This window comes from Lutjanus erythropterus, chromosome 11 (assembly GCF_056507025.1).
Source record: "Lutjanus erythropterus isolate fLutEry1 chromosome 11, fLutEry1.hap2, whole genome shotgun sequence".
NCBI classification, from domain to species: Eukaryota; Metazoa; Chordata; class Actinopteri; order Lutjaniformes; family Lutjanidae; genus Lutjanus; species Lutjanus erythropterus.
Window position 1 is genome coordinate 2,399,578 of NC_139327.1, and position 20,694 is coordinate 2,420,271.

Here is a 20,694-nt window from a genome sequence, read left to right on the forward strand (position 1 = left end):
GGTCTCACCATTCATCTGAATGCTGCTGGTTTACACATCGTCAACCTCTGGGTGGCAGCAGAGAGCGACTGGCTCGATCTACATCTGATAATTAATACAGCAGAGGGAGATGTGTTGATAGTTGGAAGAGTTTAGCGCGTCAGCTGCTAGAATCGAGTCCCTGAAGTCACCATAAACAAGGTGTTTTGAGAGGAGAACGAAGAGAAGCTCAGAGTTAAAGAACCTGATCAGCCGACATCATAAAGCAAAAACAATGAGAGGAAGATGATAAACTCTCTGAGAACAAAGTGACAGTGGAACTCAGCTTCACACTGGGACCAGGTGATCTTCATAGAGGTGAGCCAGGCTGGGTTAAGTATTCACATCATTTAGTTCAGTAAAAACACAAATACCACACTGTGAAAATACTTCACTACTGCTACAACCTTACTTAAGTAAGGTTTTAAATGCAGGACTTTTACTTTATTTAACGTATGTGAACATTATCAGCTGTTATCAGTATGAAAAGTAAAAGTAACCACTGTGCAGTTAAATGTTCCCTGTCAGTAACTAATAACTGTACCTGTCAGGTAAATGTAATGGAGTAAAAAAGTTAAGTACAACTATAAACTCATATAATATGGATGTAAGTGGATGGATGTAAATTGGCCTCAGGTAAAGTACTTGAGTAAATGTACTTAGTTACATTCCCCGACTGCAGACAATAGAAGCTGAATGTGTGATGTTGGTTTTTTACAAACTTTTAAATAGTTGCTGTTTTGTGAAGAAAAGTGGGTGACACACCTTAAAGTGAGTATTTTATATAAACCTGTCAAAGACATTTAACCACAGAGTCACTGAGACATTTACATCTCAGGGAGAATTTATGTATAAAAAGTAAATTTTATGCTACAAGATGGCAATTTTTAATTAATTTATTTATTCTTAAATCTTGTTATTTTCTAATAGCTTTTAGTGTGTTTAGAATTTTCTTCCATTGTCTGAAGGTTTGTGGTATCAGATTTCTTTTGCTTACTTTAGTCTTTCAACATAAATTGTAAAATAAAATATAATTATTATAAAGAATTTGCACAAATTGAAGTACCTTAATTTACCTTAGCTAAGCAAGTTCCATTAGGTTATAAAATAAAATGTTCATTTAGTTCTGCAAGTACAAATAAAGGCCCTTTTCATGTATTAAAATACACTGATGCGATACCTTAAGATTTTTGCCTGATTTTCACTACAGCCCCACCTGGAGAAAAATTCACCAGTCACCACTGGATTCCATCATAGAAAATTCAGTTATAGGAATCATTGGAAACTCAAAACTGCCATGATATACATGCTCTTCATGAGTGTATGTGAACTTTTGACTACAGCTGTATACTGAAGGACTTTTTCTGTTGTTGTTCCTCCTGTTCATAGTGGCTGTGGAGAAATCAAATCCTAACAGTCATTCCTCTGTGCAGTTACAAAAGCCAATTTTAAGCCAGATTCAGATCTTGCAAACTTCTTGTGGCAGGCTCCACAAACACATGTGTGCTTCTGTAATATATATATATATATATATATATATACATATATATATGTGTATATATATACATATATATATATATATATATGTATATATATATATATATATATATATATATATATATATATATATATATATATATATATATATATATATATATATATATATATGTATATATATATATATATATATATATATATATATATGTATATATATACACATATATATATGTATATATATATATGTATATATATATATATACATATATATATATATATATATATATATATACATATATATATATATATATATGTATATATATATATACACATATATATATATACATATATATATGTGTATATATATACATATATATATATATATATATGTATATATATATATATATACATATATATATATATATATATATATATATATATGTATATATATATATATATATATATATATATATATATGTATATATATATATATATATAAACAAGTCAAGAACAACACACATGCTGTCACTATAAACATCATCACATATATCAGAATATGGCATGATAAGCATGTTTTTATTAATATATAATCACCTAAAATGAACAATTGTTGAGTCCTTTATATCTACAGAAGGAGTTTGCCATGTTGCACTGCCATGTTTCTCCAGTAGCCTAGAACAGACAAACCAGTGGACTCTGTACTGTAGGTTCTCCTCCACACTTGAAAAGGGGAGGGTGAGGAAAGTGGTGTCCAGCTGGTTGCAATAGTCAACCTCTGCACTTCATGCCACTAAAGCCTATATACTGGTCGTACTGAAAACAGTCACATTTAGCTTTTCCTGTTTCTCCTCAGCACACACTGTAGTGTTGGAGAGCAATAAGAACCTCCATACAGATGAAAGTGCCACTTGTGTGAGTTTGTATACAATCAGTTTTGGTGACAGTGTGCATGTGCATGCTGACTGTTTGAATCATATCAAATATCATATCAAGTATCCTTCTTTCTGTATCACAAGAGTATTTCCTAGCTGATTTACAACAGACAGACTGAAACACAAAGAGGAAATATTATACAGTATGTACTTCCTCCTTGTGTAATATATGTTGTAGTATTTTACTAAAAACAAATTCACTTTGGAAGATGCCCAAAGCTTACAAACTTTGCACTTATGCTTAGTTTTAAAGTACAAAGCTATATTTTTGCTTCGATTTAATGTTTAACTGTTGCATAGAATGAGGGCTGTGGATTTGTCCCCACTCATGAATCATGAAAAATGTGAACCTATCATTTAAACATACCGTACAATATGTAAGTTCTGCTTCTCTCGCATTAAACAAATGGTGCTGTTTGATGGCATCTGAACTAGAGAGGGATCATGAGAGCTGTTGTCTTCATTGTTAAACAACCATCATGGTGAAAGAAATCTGACATAACTCGTCTGCATGGACGAGGTGCTGTATTAAGTTTAATTCACTTTATGTTTGGACACATTTGTCGATTTCCGTCCTCTCTCTCTGATGTAGCCTATCCAATGTATCCAGTGTTTTCACAGAAATTATAGCAACTAGCAGCTTGTAGGAAATGTATCGTTACTTTGAATAAATTACATATTTCTCTGGGTTTGACCTTAGTTGGAAACATTTGAGATAATGTAACCACACAACTAACCAAAATCTTTGCCATATGTTTAACATTTTTAGACATTTTAATGTAGAAATGCTACATATTATAGCTTTAATGATTGTGACTTTGGAAGAAGGTGCACAATAACTGACTGAATTCCCCCTGACTATAGAGGGGAACTTTAAAAAAAAAAAAAAGTTTCCTTCTATCGGTGCTGTGGAACTTTCTTCTATATCTGTGCATCCAGCCGTCTTCTGCCTCCATGAACTGCTGTCTACAGTAGGCCAGACTAATCCAGATCACTTTCCCAAAGCTGCTGCTCCTAAAAGGGATTACAGTGGTTAACCTATCACTTTAGCTGACTCTCACAGACCGGCCCTGTGCCAGGTCTGTCTACTTTACTGACTCCACTTTCATCTGTCCGACACCAGGAGCAGTGAGTCACCTCTGCAGCGGCTGGTCCCCTCACCTCTTCACCGCATGTCGTGGGGCTCCTCAAACACCTCACGCAAAAAGATTTGCAGATAAAGACATTACAACTTACTATTGGACTGCTGTGTTAATTTTGACCTCAGTGACCTCTGACCCCCCCCCCCCCCCCCCCCAATTGAAACTCAAGTGTTATTGAAAGGAAGAAAGAAGCTTTTGAACAGGCTGTTTAAACCCAGTGATTTACTCATTGTCCTCTGTGAGATCAAAAGGCTGGAAGTCGCTTCACATTCTTTCTCATCGTTTATCACATCACTGGATGTAAACTGATGTCAGCTGCTGTGTATAAATGACAGGATATGATCCCCACTGATGGGAAATGTATGCTAAATGGCTGGAATTGTGTCTGCGCTGTGATAAGTGGGCTCCTAAAAAGATATTAGCAGTTAATGCTCCCCTGCTGTATTTGTTGTCATTTTCTTTCAATGAAAGCCTTTGTTTGCTCAACTTTGAGGGACAAAGCAACGTTCTGCTCACAGCATATCTCTCTCGAGTTTAATTTAAGAGGAAATGAATGTTTGGCCCTTTTCGATTGCTTCCTCCAGATTCTTATCCCTGTAAAAACAAGAGCAGCCGGGACTGTAGCTGCTGCTGCATTACCTGGCAAGTGAGGGGTTATTCTCTGCTGCTGGCTAACATTACATCATGGCTGCCATTGTTGGCAGACACCTCTTTGAGTTATACCACTGACAGCACAAAAACTCAGTTAGCAGGTTTATCAATTGGATTAGAGCAAAGCTGACATGGCCACAGATATCTCTTGGTGACAGCACAACGTACACTGTAAAATTAAACTATGTGTTTTAACCTTAAAATGCTCATGTCTAGGCTGCCTCAAAAAATTTAAGTTGACTGAAATTTAAACAGCAAGTGGAGGTAATTTTGTAATTATTCATTTTATTATTTAGTTTAATATTAAAAAAAGGAACTTTTCCAGTCGAATAAACAAAATATGTTCAAAACGCTTAAGAGACTAAGTTGAACCAACAAATCTTCAGTCACAATGATGAACATTACAAACGAATTTGATTCCCTTTTAAATTTTCTCAGTTTCATAAGTCAGTTTTTCACTGGAAAATTGAATCTCCCAAAAAATGGAAGTGAATGGTGACCAATTTTCAAATTCGGTCATTATCTACACCCCCCTCATGCTGATTGAGGGTTGGGTTTATTTTGTTAGTCTCTCAGGAGTAATTTCACAGGAAAATAGTGTTGCACAATCTCCTAAACAATGGAGGTGAATGGTGACCAGTTTTCAAATGGATAAAAACAACAGAAAAAAATAAAATAAAATGAAATAAATTGTTTCCATACTGCTCATCTGGTGTAATCCATGTCTCCAACATGCTGTTTGCATACCATCACACCACACAAACATGCAGTTCAGACTCTGTACAGTACATTCAACGCAAAAGTTTCAAGTTAGAAGACTTCAAGAAGAACTGAATCTTTATCAATTCTGAGGCTTTTTAAAAATACATAGAGGAAATATTTTCAGTTGCAACTATTTAATTTTTAAGCACCCAAATAATGACTAATCAGGTTCACAGGTCTGTCAACACTTCGTGAAATACAGTTTCTTGGGGCAGTTCCAAAACTCAAAGATTAAATTTTATCTAAAGAAGAAAAGCAAATTATCTCAACAAGAGATTATAGGTTCACAAACCCTTTTTAGAAAGTTGCCTTGAAATAATGATTTTTCCAGTGCATGTGTTCTGAAAATAAGTACTAGAAATTTTAAGTTTAATTATCATGAATAAAATGTGTATCTTTACATTAAATTAATTAGAGAGTCCTGTGTGATTTTTTTTTACAGTGAGATGCACACATTGCATCACCCATCAACAGACTGTGGGATTTATTTCAAACTTGAGATGCAGATCACAGAGCGAGGCAGTAAAGGTGACACTGTTTGTTTTTCTCGGGACCACATGGACAAAACGCGGCCCACTGACCTTTTGCTGCAGCTGGCTATCTGATGGGCTGCTGTGTGTGTCTCACTGAGGGTTACATTCAATATGAGGATGCCTCTAGTTTCTCCCAGGGAGAATGGTGCCCTTTGTCCCTGAGACCCCAGGGACACGGGTCATGTGAGGGGAGATTTAGGAGTTAGTCAGGTTGTATGTGTGCTGTCCTGTTGACTAGAAGACCAGAAAGAACCACTGCGAGATATCAAACATCCACCTCTTGATTTGTGGTCCCTCCTGATGCTTAACTGAAGGAGCAATGCAGGCCTGAGCGGGGGAATGAACGGGACGCTTTTGTTCAACCTTTTTATCTATTCTCTCTTACCATGCATGTCTCTGTGAGAGGGTGCTGTCTTCTTAAGCCTGTCCATCACAATAAGCCTTTTGATTCCTTAATGACGGGGAGAAAAAGCAAAAGAAGTGGGGAGGGGTTCATAAAGTAACTTGAAAGGGGGGTGAAGTTTGAAGTTTGTCTCAGAGGCTGGAAAGGTATGTGATGCCTCGTGGATGTTTGTGTTACTTTGAGCTATGTATGATACAGCAATCTCCTATTCAGATATGTGGCCAAGAACAGCCTTTATAACATCAAGGACAAGCCAATTAGAAAAGGATTAAGGGATCGAGATGCGTGAGCGCTCTCAGACTCTCCCGACGCACTGAGGACAGGAACGTGAGAAGCTTGTCCGTGTGTCTGAGCTAGCAGACAAACAACAGAGCCAACAGAGTGTATTCTAATATCAGTTTTCACAGTGCAGGGATGCGGGGGCAGGACTGACACTGAGGCTAAATGCTGTTTTCATCGAAGGTTCAAAGAGCTTGAATTGCGCCCGTGCAAGCAGAAGAGACTCTCATTAAAAAGGCATGTAAGTAGTTTATTCTTTTAGAACACATTCTCCATATTATTTATGACACTTTCAAGCATTACAACCTGACAATCTCATACACTTGAACAATGTAAGTAAACTCGATTGGTCATGAACAACTTGATGCTTCATATATGGGTTTGCATTCAGTACAATATAACCTTTGCAATACATAAATAACAATAACTGTGCGTCTCATATCAATATACACATTCAGTACATAAATACATGTGTACAGTAACACAGCATAGAAATATAACTTGATGCCCTATGAAATAATGGAAAATATACAGATTCCTTGCTCGATCATCACAGTAAATCTTGCTGGAAAATTGCACAGATCTCTCACCAGAATACATAACGAGTCCTCCTGAATAAATGACCGAGAACTCAGTGGGGTGTAATTCACAGTCGATAACATTCAGTGCATCCAAGTATCACCCTGTAATACAAGCCATGAACACAGTCACATGTTCTCAAGATAAGCTCACCAAACTCCAAAAATGGGAAATGGAGTGACTGAGGTATGTGGATGAATTTTGGCAAGCACGTGTGCAGCTTCACTACCATGTACTGTACATGTAGCTCATACTAAACATTTTGCACATCAAGACATGCTGATTCATGCAGGGATCACTCAACAAAAATATAAACACAATACTCTTGTTTTAGCTCCCCTTTTTCCTGTCCTGAAGTAAAAGATCTAAGACTTCTTCTGTGCATGCAAAATGTTTATTTCTCTCAAATTTTGTTTAGAAATATGTTAAATCTGTTAGTGAGTACTTCGTTGCCAAGATAATTCATCCACCTGACAGGTGCACACAGGTGTGCCTTGGGAAATGTATCATGAAAAAAGACATTTATTAGGCACTGAACTATGGGTATTTCACATAGAGCTATAGATACCAAGTTATCAAGGAGGGCAAAGTCATGACCAGCCTTATTCTGCGTCTGATTGGCTAGTGCTTGTTACCTTTGTTGGCAGGGTTGGCCAGGTTTATGCATGAGGAGTGATTGGTTAAGGTTGGGGTAAGAATATCAGAGTAAGCCAGTCAGAGGCAGCTCATGACTTTGCCCTCCTAGGAAAAAAATGGTATCTGTAGCCTTATGTGAAATGGCCTAATAAATGTATTTTTCAAGATAAAACCTCACATTTTAGAGTAGAGTTTTATTGTTGCCAGCTCAAGACATGCCTTTGTCATAACTGACCTTTCCAAAGTCCTACCCCTTTTTGCTCTGTGCTCCAATAACTGTAAAAGCAACAAATATTCACATCTTACGTAAGCTAATGTTAGCAAAGAGTTAGTAAACTGGCTAGCTATTCCACCTCAATCATTAGTTAGCTAGTTAGCTAAAACTTTGCTAATATTAGCTAGTGTCTTGTTCACATTAGTTAACTTGAGATGTGATGCTTTTACAAGAAAGTTGGCTGAAACACTTCCGCTGTTATTGGAGCACAGAGAAAAAAGGGGTCGGATTAAGGATGGGTCAGTCCTGCTATTAAATCAGCATCTGTATATGCCACATCTGTCAGGTGGATGGATTATCTTGGCAAAAAGAGAATTGCTGACTAAAATGGATTTTTCAGAAAATATGCGCAAAAAACAAAAGTATTGCGTTTATATTTCTGCTGAGTGTATTTGAGATGCATGAAAATAATGATATTGGTCTGAAACGAGATCAGTGACATTTTATATGCTGGTTGTTACTGTCTCCTCATGCTGCAGCTGTCTCCTCTTCCTGCTTTGTGACCTATCATTAGCATTAGCATCTCTGCCTCCTCAGCTCAGGTGTCAGTAGCCTCTGACTCTGGGAGGAGACAGACTGCATGCAGTTGTTCCAGCAGAGAAAGGCAAGATCTCACACCCCTCACCCTCCCCTCCTTTCACAAACCAGCTGTTGACTGAGTGGCTGTGTGGGGTTCACCTGACGGCCGCACTGTGTGCTCCTGGCCAAACTGCTGACTTCTTTTGACCGCTGGCTTTGAAATGGAGCTTGTTTTTTGTGACTCAGTTCTGCTATTAATAGCTCCATGCTGTTCACATGCCCCACTGAGAGCAACACATCACGTGCCAGGTCATGGGGCTGACATCGGCCACTGACATTATTAGCGGAGACTAAATTTACCTGACATTGGATGGGGCAGATGGGGTCTAAAGTGTACGAAGATGTGTGTGTTGGTTTTTATAGGAAGATGCTGTGAAAAATTGGGGCATGACTAAAGGATCTGGTGCTGAGTTTGAATTCAGCTGTCACTTTGAGTACTTGTAACCTGCTTTATGGCACATTCATAATGCTGACATAAGACCTACTACTTCACTACGCATGCATGAATGTTGGTCGAACCCCCACAGCACCTTTCATAAGGCATTCCTTGAATGCCTTTGTCATTTGTGTTGTAAGGACGAAACACCGCGTGAGTCATGCCTGCACTACGACGTGGTCGATCATCTTAGCAACCATGTGATGAAGATGTTACAAACCAGGGTTCAGCTGAGGAGTGATACAGAATTTAATGTGTTCATGGATGTCGCAGTGCAGCATGGGATGCCTTGCTCTAGTTTGGATGGGACAGTCCCAAAGCTGTGGCAATGGCGGCCACAAGGAGGGCGGAGCTAGCCAGGATCACCGCGCCTCCCGACCGGAACACTTGGCGACCGTTCAGGGGCTGGACTGGCCTAAAGTTCCCCACCATTGGCTTTCCATCACGGAATCTGAGCTCAGAGAAGGCCCGCAGCTGGAGGAACAGAAGATCAAAAAAAGATCATCAAGATGGGCATCTGACCCTTCCAGAGTCCCACCCCTGTTCTTCAAAAACAGTTTAGTACCCAGCAGAATCTCTAGCAACTTCTTTTTTCCTGTATTTAGACATGTCTATGTTGAAGATAAATTTCTGAAAATGGCTAATAGATATTTCTGGGGGACTTGTCTAAGTGTTAATATTAGCAAAATGCAAGCTAACTTGCAAGCTAATTATTTATGTAGATTAACTAAGCTAGCTCAATAGCTCACTAGCAATTTGCTAACAGCTACCAGTGTTACTGGCTAGCTAATAATTGATGTCATCAACTACCTAGTTAGTGTTTTGTTACAGAGAAAAATGCTAGCTAACTAGCTAGCTAACAACTGATGTAGATTGCCTAGCTAGTTATAAAGGGTCAATTTATCTGAGTTTGTGAATGCAGTTTTTTATTGAATGTAACAAACTACAATTGATTTACTATATTTGAGAGCAGTACTTTACTTGAGTAATTCCATTATATGCTACTTTACACTTCATACTCTGCTACATTTATGTTGTAGTTATAATTACTACTTACTTCACAGATTAAGAAAACAACATAGAACATACATTGGATTTTTACACTACAAAAAAGTGTTTAGTTGAAAATCTCCATGGGTTGTTAGTAGTTCTACCAAAGAAGTGGTTACATTCAAATAGACAGTAGAGGCCCAGAGAGGGCCAAATAATCCAGTATATCACTAAACGTGTTTAGAATACTAGCTAAAGTAAACCGATTTAGATCATTGTATTACTACTTTTACAGTACTTGAATATGGGATCTAAATACTTATAAATAAATACTAAATGGTCCCACCACTGTTCACGAAAACATCTTCAATATCTGTAGTTTCAGTGGAAAATCAGAATTGGTATCTTGTAACCAAAAGACAGAAATAGAATGTTTAAAAAACAAAATTAAAAAATCCTTTAAATTTTCTTTCTTTTTTTTTTTTTGTTGTTGTTTTTTTGTTGTTGTTTTGTTTTGTTTTTTTAAATCCTAACCTGCTCAATGCTCAGAGGGATGGGACTCTCAAACAGGGTCCAAATTACAGCCTCATTGCACCCTGGGGTGGTCAGAGAGCCCCTGTAGCGGTAATAGTGGGTCATGTTCTGCTCAGATGGAATCAGTTGTGCCAGGGAGATGGGTGGCAGAGATGTATTACCATCTGAAAACAGAAAAGCCACAGGGAAAAAAAGTTACCAGTGCTGCGCTGCATTTGATTGACAAGTTTTTAGCTAGTTATATTGAACTGAATACTCACCTGTAGTTTTGATGCTTCGCAGAGCGTTGATAATGGGGTCATACTTTTTGTTTGCGCTATTGGACCTCTGAAAGTGGAAATACACACATTTCAGCCCTGTCTCACTTCAACTTGAGGTCTATTCCAGAATAATGGTTTGGTTTCAACAGTACAGGATTCAAAATCATTACCTCATAGAAAAAGCCAAGGACTGCAACTCCCTCTCGGTCTGCAAGTGCTGTTTTCAGATCACTGTACTGGTGCTTCATGTGAACAATGTGTAGCTGTAGAAAAACATTACTGATGTTAGCACTTTTTCACAAAGTACATTTTTACAGGCTGTGTAGTATATTGTTGTGAATTTAGAACTTTAATTGAGCCTGAAAAGTTGAGACGGAAAAGGCCCAAACACTACAAAATTCTGTCCAAACCCAACATCATTAACATATTTCAGCCCTAAACCAATTATAGATTATATTTTCTCAACAAACTCCCCTCTATGTCTATTATTATTATTATTATTATTATTATTATTATTATTATTATTATTATTATCATTATTATTATTATTGTTGTCATTATTATTATTATTATTATTATTATTATTATTATTATTATTATTATTATTATTATTATTATTATGAGAAGAAGAAGAAGAAGAAGAAGAAGAAGAAGAAGAATACAGCCCAAAACCAATTATAGATTATATTTTCTCAACAAACTCCCCTCTATGTCTATTATTATTATTATTATTATTATTATTATTATTATTATTATTATTATTATTATTATTATCATTATTATTATTATTGTTGTCATTATTATTATTATTATTATTATTATTATTATTATTATTATTATTATTATTATTATTATTATTATTATGAGAAGAAGAAGAAGAAGAAGAAGAAGAAGAAGAAGAAGAAGAATACAGCCCAAACCCAATGTCAACCCATGAAATATGTGAGAAAAATGGAGCCAACCCAAACCCATCGGGTCCTGTTGGGTTCAGGCACAGATCTCAAGCTCTATTGTGAATGGGACCAACAAAAAAAATCAAAATTCTATCAGGTTACAGCCATTTCATCATTTGTAGAGTAGATTTCATGCTCCAACAACAGAAGCAGAAACTTTAGAGTTAGTCAGCTCTTTATAAAAAAATGACTTAAAGGACTTGATCAAACAGTCACTGAATGACACAGTGTAATCATAAAAAAGTGAAATAATATATTTTTCTTATTGTCAGCAAATTCCATGAAAGGACCAAAACCAATGATGAAATTATTCTAATAACAAATCAGTCTATCTAAAGTCAGAAATATCCCATTTCCATGTTCTCCAGAGCTGCATTATTTAAAAAAAAAAAAAAAAAAACTCTTAAAAACACATCAGCATGCGGCACTGTTGCAAAAAGTGACATGTTCCTTCATTCTGATGAACAAGGGCGTTGTGTTTTATTTTGAGTCAACCTTTCATTCACCATCTTGCTCCCATAAATAGTAACTAGGCAGAAAATAGTTCCCAACAAATGTAATAAATGTAATCCTTTTTGAACAGCTCAGAACCATTGAGTCTTTTCAAAAATGAAGTATTCTGTCTATTTGTAACTTCTAATTAAAGATTCATGCCTTCAGTGGGAATGAATGGGTTTGAGGCTGAGAGCCACAGACAAGCCAGGAAGTAAATGGGATTTGATGACAATAGGTATAATATAGAATAGTGCAAGTCTTATACTTTAAATGTGCAGGACACTCACAAACAACACGTTTGAAAAGTGTAATTTATGGAGAAAATCTGCATTCTTATGATCACAATACAAATTGTCACTTTTAGTTTCATGTTTCAAGCTACTATGTGTGAGCAAACCTTTCACAGCTTCAATTAACAACTAAAAGAGAATCAAAATCTCATTTAGATTCAGGGTAATTTTTAAATAAAGTTGTTATAGTCGGGTGTGGAAGTAACTAATTACAAATACTCAAGTTACTCTAATTAAGTAGTTTTTTGGGTATTTGTACTTTTATCAGTAGATTTTCAGTTAGTGAGGTACATCATGATTTCTGATTTTAAATTTGACATCATATATGTCTATTTAATGTCATCAATGTGAATGACGTATATCTATTTAAATGCCTTCATATGATCAGATCAACATACCAGTTATTCTTCATCCACTGTCACTGTGTCACAGTAACAGCTGACCATTTTAGAGATGTTGTATAGTAAGATTAAGGTACCTCCATGGGATACTGCTCCCCATCGATGGTGTGTTCGGAGCCAGGCCCTCCGTCGTTGCCCCAGTGCAGGTGGAACTGCACAGCCTTGTATATGGTCGACAGGCCTCCACCTGAGATGGAGCTCATGTGAGGAACTCCAACCTGAACTGGAGTGGACACAAAGCGAGCAAAAATAATTCAGACAACAGCTTCAAGTCAGTGAGGGCTGTTTGATGTTTAATGGAAAACATGCTCACCTGAGTGGCCGTTGTTCTTGATGGTGCCTCTGAAGGTCTGCTGGTAGCTGTCAAGCTTGAAAGGAGTCAGTCGCTCATCTTTCAAAGTCTTTCTGGTGACAATGTTGATGGGCGATTGGTATTTTCCTCCACAGTCATTGTCGTGGTTCCACTTGTCTGGCGCTATAAAAAGAGAAGCACAGAGGTTAAACAAATTGGACTGACTTTCTGTTCAAAACTCTTTTTGATAAATTACAGTTTTAGAGCAGGTCATAACACAGACAGAACTGATCTTTTAGCAGCTGACAGTCTCAAAAGTCTTTCATTGCCTTTAGATTGAACTGCAGTGTGTAATTCATATGGCCACTTGATTGTAATTTAAGGTCTTAAGCAGTTGACAGGTATATCAGATAAAGTTTTAGACTGATTTTATTCCTATCCCTGTGGAAGGACATCCTTTGTGACTATAGAGGGGGACTGTAAATCCTCCACCACTCAAATCCATGGAGTACCACAGGGAACAATCCTCAGTCATCTACTGTTCTCCATCTACATATAACCTTTAAATCAAATATTTCAAAAGCATCATATCAAGTTTCATTTCATATCCTGATAGGTCTCATATCTACTGTTCACAAAACTCAAGTTGTATGATGAAACTGAGCAAACTACAGCTCTGTCCACGAACTGGTTATGCAGGAATTTCCTTCAGTTAAATCTCATGTCATATTAATTTTTATTTAAAAGTGAACCCAGTTGCTCAAAGCTGCTTCCTATCTTTGGAACATTTCCAAAATTCAATCTTTTTAATCTGCAAACCATTTGGAATCTGTAGTCCATGCTTTTATTACATCCTAGTGACATTACTGTAACTCTCTCTCTCTCTCAGTCAGTACAAGCAGCCCAAACTTCAGCTGGTTCACATGCTGGCTGGAACAACAATACTCACAAGATCCAAGAGACAATTACCTATAATGTGATTTGAGCATCTCTACAACATGTCTTAAGAGTAGAGTTAACGTAGTTTAATGATCACTCATAAGGTATGTATGGGATTGGTTCCTGGCCATATTTCTGACTTGCTAACCCCAAATGAGCCTGAGTACAGCCTATATTAAAGTGTATTAGGGCCAGGCATGAGAAAAAAAAAACATTAAGAGTTGAGAATAAAGATGAAGAATTATTTTGACTTTAATCTCAAGATGAAAAAAGAAACAAAGAAACAAGAAACAAAACAAATCTTCATCTGATTTATTTATTATGTCTGGCACTGATACTGAACGTTGAACTTGTTTGGCATTTCGACTTCATCCTTGACATTTTGACTTTAATTTTGACAAATCAGCTTTATTTTTGACTTTCCAACTTTATTCTTGACATTCCAGACTTTGTTCTTGACATTTCAACTTTATTCCCGACTTTTTAAATTTATTCTCAACATTTAAACTTATTCTTCCTCTCCTGATTTTTTCTCTTTATGCCTGGCCTTAATAACATTCCATAAACCTGAGGTCCTGTGGTTGGTCTGTATTAGTAATTGAGGCTGAATCAACTCTGGAACAACCTGCAATCAGACTAGCACACTCTTCATTTAATCGTCATTTTAAAAACACATGATTTTATAATAGCATTTTCTCAAATTGATTTATTCTGTGCTTTTACAGCATTTGTTCATTTTCATTTCATTTGTTAAATTGCTCTTTATGTAAACTCAGTTGCTTGTGTTTTATTTTACGTCTGTGGGTTTAATGTCTTATGTGAAGCATTTTGTTCAGTACTTGAAGTCATAACTTAGTATTTAAATAAACTTACCATTGCACTGATGATCACAGGTGAACTGGGACTGATAGCACCAATCTGAAACACAGGAAATAAAAACAGCTTTTGTAAAGACACACTTTTCATTGACAAGATGCTCGCATGCCACTGTCTTCAGATTTGATGCCAACAGCAAATAACTGAAAGAACATAAACACCCACACTTAATGCCATCAGTCATTTCACTACATTGTTAACCTCTTGGTGACACCAACAGGCCTTGGCCTATTGTGAGGGCAGAATGGGATGTTTCTTTGTAACATATACATTGACAACTGGCCAGCAACATTTTATGTATATTTACAAGTGTATCCATAATAGTTTTTTTTTCACTTACTGCAAACAGTGAATTGTTCTGCTATTGGTTTAAGTCAGCTGTTATTACCGGCCATACAAAAAGCTCTAATACACAGGAATTGTCTTCCTATTCACAAAAAAGTTGGGGTTTGTGCTTTATCTTTCCGTGCTATCAGAATAAACACTGAGCCAATCTCTTGCATCAGCGAGGTCCCATTCTCCCATGTTTGTCTGAGGGTTTATTAATATTTCACAATTGGTTTGCATGTTTCCACCCCGTGCTCAGAGACAAATATCTGCAGCTATCTCACAAATCAAATATTTATGAAAAACACTATGCCATTGAAAAAATACTGGGGAGGGTCTCCTGCTTGCTAGACTGGTACGTGGACTTCTCCCGGTGTTTGTGAAGGAAGTCAGGGCTTGGTTTCTTTGCCATGTTGGTGAGCCTTTTCCTCCTGCTCCTGCATGATAATGGCTACTGAAAATAAACAAAGCAGGGGGGAAAACTTTTGAGGAAGGGGTTCAGAATGTTTTCACATGTGCCATCATTCACTGAAGTGGTCCCAGGAAATAAAGGGATGCTTGTTTCTTTGATTTCTTTTTAATTATTTGTTCTTGCTGCAGGATTTGCATGCATGAATGAAATATGAACACTGCAGGAGAAAGATATCCTATGACTCAAAAAATTTAATTACCCTGTAACCACAGCTTGTCAGGGTGCTGAAGGTATTAAAAGACTGTAATTAATTTCAAACCTTGATTCACTTTTCTAGTTGTCCATGCTACATGGTCTGGCAGTGAGAGGGAGCTGTGAAAAATGTCGCTTTCCATCCTCACAAATCTGCATTGAGGCCACAGATAAATTTAGCTTTATCAAATGAGCACTCAGGTCCACAGCTGTGTTTCAACACAGGAGAGGGACGCATGTCAAGCAGGGATCCCCCCTCAGGTAATTCTGAGCATCAGAAATTTTGCTTCCTGCATGGCTATTTTTATGCATAGGAAAAGCAGTTTGTCAGAATAAAAGTCCTCTGCTATTTTCATGTTTGTCTTGGGGGCAGTAAGGGACTTAGCCTCAGGAAAAGGTAAGCAATTGTATTAGGAAGGTGTATGGGAAGGTTTTTTTTTTTTTTTTGCAAATTACTTGTCTCTTTAAAAAAAACTAACAAAAAAAAATCTCTAAATGTCGACTACACCAGCACTGCTGAAAAAGGAGAAAGACTGCTGCCATCTGGCAAGAGATCCAGAAGTATCCACTGCCCTAAGAGACTCCTGTCTGTAATTCATCCTTTGCATTCCCCAATAAATAAAAGTTTATTTTTTTGACTTATTACTGATTCAGGGACTGAAAATGGGAAGACCGAGAAATGTAGAGGACCATTTGCCTTAGTTCAAAATTGACTGGGTAGGACAAATTCTAAATATTGACGGGGACCTGTCCTGATAATGTTTTTGTGTCATCATGATTGCTGATCTTGAAGAACGTCTAAAGCCCAAAATATATCAAAATAAAAGAAGTACATATGGAGCCAAAGTGTGTGATGTGTTTTTCCTGAATAACAAAATTGCTCCCATAAAAAGTTTGATTTCAGCCAAATCATTTCTGCTCATGTTTTGTTTTTAAACAGTAGTAGAAAGTAACTAAGTACATACACACAAGTACTATAATTCAACAAGTAACAAGTAACTAACACACTCACTCAAATAACTGTAATTAAGTATTTTTTGTGGTACTTCTTTTACTTAAATGTTATTTTTCTCATCTACTTAGTTACTTTTAAAATCATTACTTAGTACTGAATACAGAATACAATTTAAATTAATAATACAAACCTTTTGTGTACAGTGGTAGACCATTACTATCAGTAGTTTTACTTTTAACTGAGTAATATTTTAGTTATGTACTTGCACTTTTCAGTCAAACTATGTTTCAGTCAAACAATGTTTGGTCATGAGTACATTTACTTAAGTACTTTACTTGTGCATTTCCATTTTCACTTTATACTTAAAATTAAATTAAAACAGAGAGAAAATATTGTACCCCCCTTTACTGCATTTATTTGGCATCTAGGTACTTTGAATAGTTCCTCCATCAATGCAAATACCTATTTTTACGGCTCGTAGTCGCTCGTTTTCATTTCAGCCAATCAGATTTCTGTGCGCACAATTCTCGACCAATCGGCGCTGGGCTTTGATCTTTTGAGCGGCACGGAGTAAACGAACAATATGAATGAGTTTCAATGGCTGTGAGAGCTCTGCCAAGACTGAGGAAACTGTCAAGAAAACAAAAGGTAGCGAAAGGAAAACAAATAGGCCGCGTCTGCCTGCACGTCGACCACGGCGAGAACGTTATGTGAATCCAGACGGAGCGTTTCATGCCATTGTGTTGTGTGCAGAGCCATGCAGAGCCAGACATAAACTGTGCGTGTGTAGACGCACAAACACACTGTTCAAAGGAAAAGGGACAAACTGAGACTGTGCCATGTCATGCCAGTCTACGTATCCAACCCCACCCCCTAAAAAAACCTCCAACTTCAGGGAGTCAGAATTCCCAACAAAATGAGAATTAATTCGTTTCTGGCCAGGTCATTCAGATACAAGAGATAAACTGACCGTCAGTTTTCCATTTTCACAAATTTTCACAAACACAGCACATTTTTTCTCACGCAGACGCTTTGAACAGCAGTTTCACCCTCCGGAGCTCTGCTGTGCATCCAGCTGCTCAGGCTGCAGGAGACCGCTGAGCGCAGCAGCTCCGCCTCGACAATGAATGAACGAGAGCGCCGTGAACGCCGCATCAGATGAAGCCCCAGTGAGTGCGTTGGTGTTAGTGTGGACTAGTGCTTCTTCACAGCCATCAGAGTGGGAGGAGGGCCTCCCCGTGGGGGCTCCAAACAGTTTCAAGTGAGATTCGAATGGAAGTTAAAAAAGAAAAAACAAAAACAAAAAAAAAACATTACATAGAATAGCATAAATGTGCGTGATTTGGTTAAAGAGATAGTTCAGGCTAAAATGAAAATTCAGTCATTATCTGCTCACCCTCATGCCGATTAAAGGTCGGGTTTTAGTTTTTAGTCCACAAAACACTGCTGGAGTTTCACAGGAAAACAATGTTGCAGAATCTCCCAAACAATGGAAGTTAATGGTGACCAGTTTTCAAATGTAAAATAACAACACAAAAAAAACATAAAATGCCTCCAGACTACCTTTCCGGTGTAATTCAGGTCTCTTAAAGTACCAACATACCTTGACTAAAAAAAAAAAAGTTATTTACACCATGTTTTTAGCCTGGTGTTGGGGAGTGGGGGTGGGATTGGGGGGGGGGCAATGTCAGCTGGAGCCTATCCCAGCTGACATTGGGCAAGAGGCGGGTACACCCTGGACAAGTCGTCAGTTCGTGGACGATCCCTTTAAAGGTTAAAGCAACAGAATTTGACCATGCTGTTCCTAAACACAGCAGAAAGATTCCATCAAATACCAACGTTTTGGGTCGGCCCGAACGCAACAATATAATGGAAAAAATAAGGAAATACAGACAGTTAATGTATTATATTTTTAAAGAAAAATGTTTCATACTATACCTTTAAAGAGGTAGTTTAAAGATACAGCACTGGGGGAATTTCTCAGAGTCAGAAACGAGTAGATGCCTTTGGGCAGGTTTATATATAAATTTGGTGTAGTGAGGTTTATATAAAATAGCGATTTTCGGCTATATTGGCTCAATTGGCTCAACAAAATTTACTAAAGAAAGATATTGAAGGTATTGAAGGAATTTTTACATGTAAGATGCAGGATTGGCAAACAATTTGTGAAATATCCTGTGACATTCAGGTTTCAATACACAGAGTCATGAGGCAATATATAAGATTGAAGTTGATTATTTTTATTCTTCTGCTTTTCAGGCTGTATGAGGTAACATTAGGTTTTCTAAACACAGCAGTCGGACTGCGGATCATTTTCAGCAGCGCCATGGAAGAAGACATTACCAGAAACAAATAACAGTATAAGAGAAAACACAACGCCATTTTGCTGTATACATGTTCGTTAATGGTTGTTTTTCAGTTTGAATAACAGGATATTGGACATGGTATCGCTTTTAAGAGTTTATTGTTGTTTTTTCTGCAGTAAATTTACCGGAACTGCTTTAGAATCCTACATGAAACTGGTCACAACAGGGTCAGTGGATTATCTTGAGTAACCTGGTCGTGACTGTTGGAAAGAGACACTGGTGTTGAAATTGAGCACCACAAGACGAATGCCATTTAGTCCCATTATAGTGCAGAGAAGGCAGACATCTCTCCGGCCGATATCACCAGAACTCTGCAACTCAAAAATCTAGATCGATAAACAGCACTACATACCAGGAGGAAAATACATGTATTTTTGATTTTGGGGTGAACTGTCCCTTTAATCACAACGCCTTATGAAACAGACTGAAAATATGTTTTTGGAGTCCATGAGAAAGACACATCAGGGGATCGTTGGTGACATTCTTAACACAGGTGCGCTTGATTGTCAGCTGGGACTGACCGAGCAGCCCGCAGTGATCTCAGCCGGTCATTAATTAACGCCAGTTTACTTCATTAGAGTCTATGTGTCAAATCTCGCAGCCTTTTCAGTAAGATTAACGCCTCTGAATCCGCCGCTGTGGATTTGGAGACATTAGCGGCGCGCAGCTCGATGCGTCTCCCTGCGGCAACCTGCTGTGATTGGCTGAGGGTGGATCTGAGCAGGTGCACGAGAGAGGGAGAGAGCGAGAGGGACAGAGAGGTGTCCGAGTCTCAGAGGCTCTGAGGGAGTCTCGGCTCGGTCCGACCTGCCTGCTCATACAGAGCGTCTGTCTCCTCGTGCCCTTGAACAGAGCGAGGGGCTCAGTGGTGAAAATGCGCGGTGCAGATGAGCCTGTCGGACACATGGAGGAATGTGATGGACGCGGCAGGTGTGTGTGTTTGTGGAGAGAGCGGTTCGGTGCTGTTTTGGTGCCTCTCTTTCATCTGGGGAGCCGCAGCTCTCTGGTGACTCCGTTCTGAACATCTCTCTTCATCTATTGTTGGATTTTTGTCTTTTTAGATTCTTGGGATTCAGAAATATATTAACTTTCTGAATGAATAAACTGCGTTTGGGGAAAAATGTTTGTTTTGTTTTTTTTTGTTTTTTCTAAGAACAAAAAAACAACAACTTCACCCTATTGGCTTGAATGAAAAGCTTTTCTTCATATTTATTGTTTTGTTTTGGAATTAAATAAATATATAAATTCAGACACTGATAATCCACGAATTGCATGCTTAAATAATAATAAAATAACCCACAGATTGTGATCAGAAATGTAAGAAATAAATATTAACAGACCAACCAGTTTCTTTACAGCTAATATTAGAAGATAAAGGTTTAATTATTACAGTCATTCTGTTGACAATATCTGTATATTTTGTAAATCTAAATCAAGCCCTATATTACTTGCAGCTAAAAGAGTGAAATGCCACTCACCTCCGGATCCTGTGCAGATGGTCCAGCAGAGGGATGATGCCAGGAGAACGGGCAGGACGAGCTGCTGCTGCTGCATGTTTGGAGCGTCTCTTGAGTCTGAGTGGAGGGAAGAACACAATGACTTGTTTTTGCCAATGTGATCGCATTCTTGCA

The 20,694-nt window shown here is 37.6% G+C and overlaps 1 protein-coding gene across 1 annotated transcript; it reads right to left on the bottom strand.

Moving 5' to 3' along the window:
- Nucleotides 1-7,008: 7,008 nt before the first annotated feature.
- ca4a (carbonic anhydrase 4a) lies at nucleotides 7,009-20,694 on the bottom strand. The gene is made up of 8 exons (XM_084730438.1): nucleotides 20,542-20,694; nucleotides 14,749-14,793; nucleotides 12,958-13,119; nucleotides 12,722-12,867; nucleotides 10,676-10,768; nucleotides 10,506-10,572; nucleotides 10,246-10,409; nucleotides 7,009-9,195 (listed from the first exon to the last, which is right to left on the bottom strand). The coding sequence occupies exons 1-8, from the start codon at nucleotides 20,615-20,617 to the stop codon at nucleotides 9,016-9,018; spliced, it is 933 nt and encodes a 310-aa protein (XP_084586564.1). The 5' UTR covers nucleotides 20,618-20,694; the 3' UTR covers nucleotides 7,009-9,015.

Excerpts from the sequence above, each read along its gene's own strand:
- ca4a (XM_084730438.1), bottom strand. The coding sequence starts at position 20,617 with ATGCAGCAGCAGCAGCTCGTCCTGCCCGTTCTCCTGGCATCATCCCTC. Across the intron at positions 13,120-14,748 it reads CTGTGATCATCAGTGCAATG|CGCCAGACAAGTGGAACCAC; the intron begins GTAAGTTTATTT and ends CTCTTTTTATAG. Across the intron at positions 9,196-10,245 it reads TCCCTCTGAGCATTGAGCAG|CTGCGGGCCTTCTCTGAGCT; the intron begins GTTAGGATTTAA and ends CTGTTCCTCCAG.